This window comes from Oncorhynchus mykiss, chromosome 2 (assembly GCF_057628025.1).
Source record: "Oncorhynchus mykiss isolate SJ-2025 chromosome 2, ASM5762802v1, whole genome shotgun sequence".
NCBI lineage: Eukaryota > Metazoa > Chordata > Actinopteri > Salmoniformes > Salmonidae > Oncorhynchus > Oncorhynchus mykiss.
In genome coordinates this window covers 50,723,592-50,731,442 of record NC_143023.1, presented here as the reverse complement: position 1 = coordinate 50,731,442, position 7,851 = coordinate 50,723,592, and the positions used below count along the sequence as shown (strand labels likewise).

Below are 7,851 nucleotides of genomic sequence, written 5' to 3'. Positions count from 1 at the left end.
ACCGCCACAGGAAAGGAAGACCCAGAGTTTCCTCTGCTGCAGAGGATATTCAATGTCTGCTTTTTTATGTTTACCAATCTACCAATTGGTACCCTTTTTTGCTAGGCATTGGAAAACCTCCCTGGTCTTTGTGGTTGAATCTGTGTTTGAAATTCACTGCTCAACTGAGGGACCTTATAATTATGTGTGGGGTACAAAAATCATGTTAAACATGCAACTTATTATGTGACTTGTTATGCACATTTCTACTCCTGAATTTATTTAGGCTTCCCATAACAAAGGGGTTGAATACTTATTGACTCAAGACATTTCAGCTTTTCATTTTTAATACATTTCTAAAGACATAACTCCACTTTGATGTTATGGGGTATTATGTGTAGGCCAGTGACACAATCTCAATTTTATCCATTTTAAATTCAGGCTGTAACTCAACAAAATGTGGAAAAAGTCAAGGGGTGTGAATACTTTCTGAAGGCACTGTATGTGTAGATGGTACATTTTTATCTTAAGGTTTTCAATGTCACAAACTGTTTCTGCATATTGGTTATTGATTTTGGCACGTTAACTGTTTTGACATTGGGCTATTTATCAAAATGTCTTATCAACTGGATGCAGAGACAGCATAATTTTCAACTTAAGTTATAGGAATATAAATCAAACTTTCAACATTAACATCCAATGGTATTGTGCTTAATCAGGTCAAATCTGCTGTTTAAACCATAAACAAGCTGTTTATTTAACGGGTTTTCCCAATAATCGGTTGCTAACGACAGTTGTACTGTATGTATGCTTTAATGAAAATGTGTAGAGTAAGATGTGTATGAGACCAACGTGTATACTTTTTGACCCTGTGTGTGTTACAGTATGACTCGTCATGCGTGTGAGGACGGCCCAGTCTTGGAGGAACAGGAGACAGAGGGACAGAGACAGCTCCACAGTCTCCTCCTACAGCAGTTAGACACAGATGTCAACATAGACAGGTGAGCCTCCCTACTCTCACACACACACACACACACATAGAATTACAATAGCATTTGCCACACAGTTCAGATACAATAACCTACACTTCTACTAAATGATAATAATGATAGATTGGATATAGACGTGTGTGTGTGTATATATGTATATATATATATATACTTTACACCCCCTTTTCTCCTCAGTTTTGTGGTATCCAATTGGTAGTTACAGTCCTGTCCCATCGCTTCAACTCCAGTACGGACTCGGTAGAGGCGAAGGTTGAGAGCCGTGCGTCCTCTGAAACACAACCCAGCCAAGTTGCACTGCTTCTTGACACAACGCCCGCTTAACCCGGAAGCCAGCCGCACCAATGTGTCGGAGGAAACACTGTACACCTGGCGATCGTGTCGAAACCCCGTTCACCCTGCGCCCGGCCCGCCACAGGAGTCGCTAGTGCGCGATGGGACAGGAACATCCCTCCCAGCCAAACCCTCCCCTAACCCGGACGACGCCGGGCCAATTGTGCGCCGCCCCATGAGGCTCCCGGTCGCGGCCGGCTGCGACAAAACCTTGACTCAAGCCCAGAATCTCTAGTGGCACAGCTGGCACTGCGACATAGCCTAGATTGGATTTATCGAGTTTTTCTACCAGCTGAAAGCTGAAAGCGCTTTACATAGTAAGGGGGAAACTCACCTCATCATACTGTTTCTTTTCTTATACAGCATTACAATAGCAAGTTGCAGCAGCCACACTATTTACATATTCTTATTACACCCTAGGTCATGACTGACAGTTCACTTTTCACATAGGATTTATGGTATGTCGCCTGTAAAAGACAATGAGGTAAGGTTACTATGACTACCTTTCAAACCAGCCTATTTTTACCACCTTTTTACCATTATAAGCCTATTATACCTCACATGCCGGAACCGGTGATGAGTGCACAGGAGTAGAGCAAGATGTGGGTAGGTGTTTCTCATTTTTTTTTAAATCCATTGAATATACACCATCTCAAAGATCTGTTATTCATTCGTTGAGGCAGGCCCTTAGGAAACATTATAAGACTAATACAATGTATTTTCACAAGAATAGCATATTGAGTTTGTTACTTGTCTGCGCAGACTATGAAATAAAATCAAGTTTGTTCATTAAACAGACAAGATAACCTTATCCCCCTGCCATAATCACAGTCAACAAACATATGTTTTATAGAAATAATATAACAGAATAAAATATAAATATTATTTTTGTGTTTATATTTCACAACTTCTGTGGGCTTATGGGAGTTGCCTATACGCGATTGAGCAAAATAATAGGCCTCCACTTAATTTAGGCTACATTTTTGCATGAGAACTAAATTATTAAGAATTGCTGCTCCCGAAATGAAATCTTATTATCTAGTTAGACACAGACTCAGACTCAGACCTCTCATTCAGAGAGACCACATGGACTTAGAGATCTCTCATGTGTTATCTCAGATGTGTTATCTAAATAGAGACAGACTCAGACCTCTCATTCAGAGAGACCACATGGACATAGAGATCTCTCATGTGTTGTCTCAGATGTGTTATCTAAATAGAGACAGACTCAGACCTCTCATTCAGAGAGACCACATGGATTTAGATCTCTCATTTGTTGTCTTAGATGTGTTGCCAAGAGGAAGTGTTTTGCCCCTGCTGCGCTGTACAAGCCATTTGGGGAGCAGGCTGCCGGGGTGAGGAGTCTATCCCAGTTCCAGGCTCTACAGGACGGGGAGAGTGAGCTGGCCAGTCTCAGGGAGCTGGGGCTCACAGACCTGGAGGTAGAACTGTGGCTCAACAGAGACCAGCCAGAGAACACTGAGAAGGTGAATGTTATTTATATATATCATTGATATTATATAGCAAGGGACGGTACAGTTGTTGGACACCCACGTCCTGCATCCTGTTGAGAAAAGCAGGTAATAATATCAAAGAGACTGTGATTGTTGCTTTCCAGTGTGCAAAACTGGTTGAAATGACATCAGTACAACCAGATTGTAATAATGTCATTCTAACCAGTTTTGCCCACTGATAATGCTGGATATCATGACAATATGTTATATGTATGGTGTGGTTGTGGTTTTCAATTACACCTCCCAAGAAGGAATACAGAGCCTGTATGTAAACCAAAGAAAATATTTGAAAAGTGATATTTACTGATTGACCAACTGTGAGTGTTTTTTCAGATGCCAAAACCTCCTGGTGGTGTAGCCTGATATAGATATTGATTGTTTGACCTACCATGGGTCTCTGTGGTACCTCAGGCATCCATGGTGGTGGTTTATGGCCATGGTGTGTTTTCTACAGGCAGACATGTTGTGTGTTCTGCCCTACAGGGCCATGGGGTGTGTGTGGCCCCCGGGGTGCGGCAACAGCGTCTTCTGGTGATCCAGGACAAGATGGATGCCAGGTTAGAGCTAATTTCCCGCCCACAGCGCTTCTCTGCCAGCCTACCCCTGTCCCGCAGAGAGATGGAGATAGAGAAGGCCCTGTTCCAGGGCAATGACCGCCTGGGCTTCCTCACTGCACTCTATCATCAAGGTGGGATGATTCAACTAACACCAAAAATAATAGTGGACACTTTGAATACAGTGTTGTTTAACATAACTAATGAATTTAGAACTATTCTCACATTTATCATATACTTTGCACACGAACCACCGCCCGTTTGGAATAAGAAAGCATGAACGTATTTACGTGCGAGTGCCTTTGTTCGCCATTTATCTCTATCGGGAACCAGGCCTTCTTAGGAAGGATGTGGGTTGGCCTTTCAGCTTGTGAGGCTCTGATTGACTGAAAGGGTCCGGACCGTCTCGTCTACTGTGGGTTACTCTCCACATAACCAGAGACCGTAGCCGCAGCATCTCCCTTGCAAAAAAATGTGCACTCGGCCCTTTGATTGGACCAGCAAACTGTCAATCAACACAGGTGAACAGACTGCTGATTTTCTGTACATATATAGGATCGGGTGCAGCGCGAATGTCAAATTGTAGGGATTGAGGATAGCCATAATAAATAAATATGCAGCTCCCAAAAAAATTGAGGTGATCAAGAATATTACTTGTTTAGTTTGTTCCCTTCCAAAAATGACAGCTTAGTTTTTAGGCCTACTGGTCTTTTGGTATGTCAACATTTCTTGAAATTGATAATTCACTTTTGAAACTTGCATTTGTAATTAGTTGTTCAAATGAATTATTAGCCTACAGTGGCGAAGACGCACCATCTCCACTTGCGCTCTCCCAACTCCCGCCATTGGAGAGAGCTTTGTTCTCTTGTTGAAATGTTTACTGGTACTTTCACACGTTTAAATGCATATGTGAAAAATCTGTATTCCATCTAATCCCACAATAATTGTTACCGTTTTGTCATTCCATCTCCATATCGTTTGTTTCATGTTTGATACAATACATTTTCATTGACCATTTCTTACCATCTGAGTGGGCGCAATGTTTATTATGCACATGAACGTTCGCAAGACTCATGAGGTAGAAGTTCTGTTTATTTAATTCACTGCATGGTTTGTTCATATTTCCTGGGTTATGTCAGAGTTCCGTGTGTCTGTATCATTCTGGTCGTGCGTAAAAGATTGTGCATAGAAATAGGCTACGTGGGCTGCGCACCACGCTTTGCAGAAGGTACGTTGAATAAGAGGACATGATTGTTCCATGAGGAAATATCATTAGGCTAATAATTCTTAAGTCTGATTTTAAGATGAATGTAACAATAGATGTGGAAATTGCCTTTTACATTGTTGAACCAGTTTATTGGTTGTAATTGCCATTTGGGTAATTATATGGTCTTGGGAGGGGCCAACTGCTTATATGTACCTGTTTGAGCTCCTGTTAGTGTAAATGAGGACTTGGTGGACTGAATATTCTTTAAGTTTTGTTTTACTTTGTGTTCGCTCCTGTGTGCTGATAAGGTCACAGATGACAAGACAGAGGATTACGGTCGAGGTGGTTTAATAACGCTGAAGATTCGTACGTTGTGCTGTGCCTGTACTATGTAGTACATGGGCTAGGGCACTAAGGCTTTGATTGACAGGTTCATACGCTGTGCTGTGCCTGTACTATGTAGTACATGGGCTAGGGCACTAAGGCTTTGATTGACAGATTCATATGTTGTGCTGTGCCTGTACTATGTAGTACATGGGCTAGGGCACTAAGGCTTTGATTGACAGATTCATATGTTGTGCTGTGCCTGTACTATGTAGTACATGGGCTAGGGCACTAAGGCTTTGATTGACAGGTTCATACGTTGTGCTGTGCCTGTACTATGTAGTACATGGGCTAGGGGACTAAGGCTTTGATTGACAGGTTCATACGTTGTGCTGTGCTTGTACTATGTAGTACATGGGCTAGGGCACTTTAAGGCTTTGACAGCTTGTAATAGCCGAGAGAGAGTGTGTATGTGGTCTGGAAGTAAAGAGAGAAATAAATATACAATAGTGAATGACCTATATACATAATACAATCTTTAATTCACCATAAACAATATGCATTTAATAATAACATGGCTTAATGCTATACAAGACAATACAGCGCCATACAACGCGACTCCACTAATTAGAGATCAAAGGGGTGCCATGTACTACAAGGCATAGTGCCGCCATCTTCGGTACAGGGCTACAACGACACAATGAACAGTGAAGTACAATGTAATAGCCACATAAATGATATAGCATACATCTATATATACTGAACAAAAATATAAAACGCAACATGTAAATTATTGTTCCCATGTTTCATGAGCTGAAATAAAAGATCCCAGAAATGTTCCATATGGGAAAAAAAGCTTATTTCTCTCAAATTGTGTACACAAATTTGTTTACATCCATTCAATCAATCAAATGTATTTATAAAGCCCTTTTTAGTTCAGCCGATGTCACAAAGTGCTGTACAGAAACCCAGCCTAAAACAATGCAGGTGTAGAAGCACGGTGGCTAGGAAAAACTCCCTAGAAAGGCCAGAACCTAGAAAGAAACCTAGAGAGGATCCAGGCTAAGGGGCGGCCAGTCCTCTTCTGGCTGTGCCGGGTAGAGATTATAACAGAACATGGCCAAGATGTTCAAATGTTCATAAATGACCAGCATGGTCAAATAATAATAATCACAGTGGTTGTAGAAAGTGCAACAGGTCAGCACCTCAGGAGTAAATGTCAGTTGGCTTTTCATAGCTGATCATTCACAGTTAGAGACAGCAGGTGCTGTAGAGAGAGCGAGTTGAAAACAGCAGTTCCGGGACAGGTAGCATGTCTGTTGAACAGGTCAGGGTTCCATAGCCGCAGGCAGAACAGTTGAAACTGGAGCAGCAGCAGGTAGACTGGAGACAACCGGTGGACTGGGGACAGCCAGGAGTCATCAAGACAGGTAGTCCTGAGCAGGTCCTCAGAGAGTTAGAGAGAGCATACTTAAATTCATACAGGACACAGGATGAGAAAGGAGAAGTACTCCAGATATAACAGACTGACCCTAGCCCCCCGACACCACAAAGTATTGCAGCATAAATACTGGAGGCTGGGACAGGAGGGGTCAGGAGACACTGTGGCCCCATCTGATGATACCCCCAGACGGGGCCAACCAGGCAGGATATAACCACACCCACTTTGCCAAAGCACTGCCCCAACACACCTAGAGGGATATTTTCAAACCACCAACTTACTACCCTGAGACAAGGCCAAGTATAGCCCACAAAAATCTCCCCACGGCATGAACACTAAGGGGGCGCCAAACCCGGACAGGAAGATCACGTCAGTGACTCAACCAACTCATGTGATGCGCCCCTCCTAGGGATGGCATGGAAGAGCGCCAGTAGCTCAGTCCCTGTAATAGGGTTAGAGGCAGAGAATCCCAGTGGAGAGAGGGGAACCGGCCAGGCAGAGACAGCAGGGGCAGTTTGTCGCTCCAGGTCCTTTCCGTTCACCTTCACACCCCTGCGCCAGACTACACTCAATCATAGGACCTACTGAAGAGATGAGTCTTCAATAAAGACTTAAAGGTTGAGACCGAGTCTGCGTTTCTCACATGGGTAGGCAGGCCGTTCCATAAAAATTGAGCTCTATAGGAGAAAGCCCTGCCTCCAGCTGTTTGCTTAGAAATTCTAGGGACAATAAGGAGGCCTGGGTCTTGTGACCGTAGCGTACGTGTAGGTATTGACGGCAGGACCAAATCAGAAAGATGGGTGGGAGCAAGCCCATGTAATGCTTGGTAGATTAACAGGAAAACCTTGAAATCAGCCCTAGCTTTAACAGAGTCACGCCGAGGTCCATCACAGTTTTATTTGAGACGACTGTACAACCATCAAGATGAATTGTCAGATTCAACAGAAGATCTCTTTGTTTCTTGGGACCTAGAACTAGCATCTCTGTTTTGTCTGAGTTTTAAAAAATCCGCCATCCATTTCCTTATGTCAGAAACACAGGCTTCCAGGGAGGGCAATTTTGGCGGCTTTACCATGTTTCATCGAAATGTACAGCTGTGTATTTTCCGCATAGCAGTGAAAGTTGACATTATTTTTCCGAATTACCAAGAGGTAAAATATATAGTGAAAACAATAGTGGTCCTAAAACGGAACCTTGAGTAACACTGACATTTACAGTTGATTTGTCAGAGGACAAACCATTCACAAAGACAAACTGATATATTTCCGTGTGTTTCCAATCTCTCCAAAAGAATGTGGTGATCGATGGTATCAAAAGCAGCACTAAGGTCTAGGAGTACGAGGACAGATGCAGAGCCTTGGTCTGACCACCTTCACAAGTGCAGTCTCAGTCTATGATGGGGTCTAAAACCAGACTGAAGCATTTTGTATACATTGTTTGTCTTCAGGAAGGCATTGAGTTGCTGCGCAACAGCTTTTTCTAAACATTTTGA

General features: G+C 42.9%; 1 protein-coding gene across 7 annotated transcripts in view; it reads left to right on the top strand.

The window, feature by feature from the left end:
* rbm41 (RNA binding motif protein 41) overlaps window positions 1-7,851 on the top strand; it is a 218,449-nt gene that overhangs the window by 207,314 nt on the left and 3,284 nt on the right. For 5 of the 7 annotated variants that reach the window (XM_090201568.1, XM_090201566.1, XM_090201567.1 and 2 more), the window contains 3 exons: window positions 864-980; window positions 2,605-2,806; window positions 3,317-3,521. In XM_090201568.1, the coding sequence (XP_090057694.1) occupies window positions 865-980; window positions 2,605-2,806; window positions 3,317-3,521 (523 nt within the window). In that variant the 5' untranslated portion in view covers window position 864. Of the gene's footprint in view, window positions 1-863; window positions 981-1,163; window positions 2,807-3,316; window positions 3,522-7,851 lie in introns of all 7 variants that reach the window. The other 2 variants (XM_090201570.1, XM_090201571.1) reach the window with 2 other exon arrangements.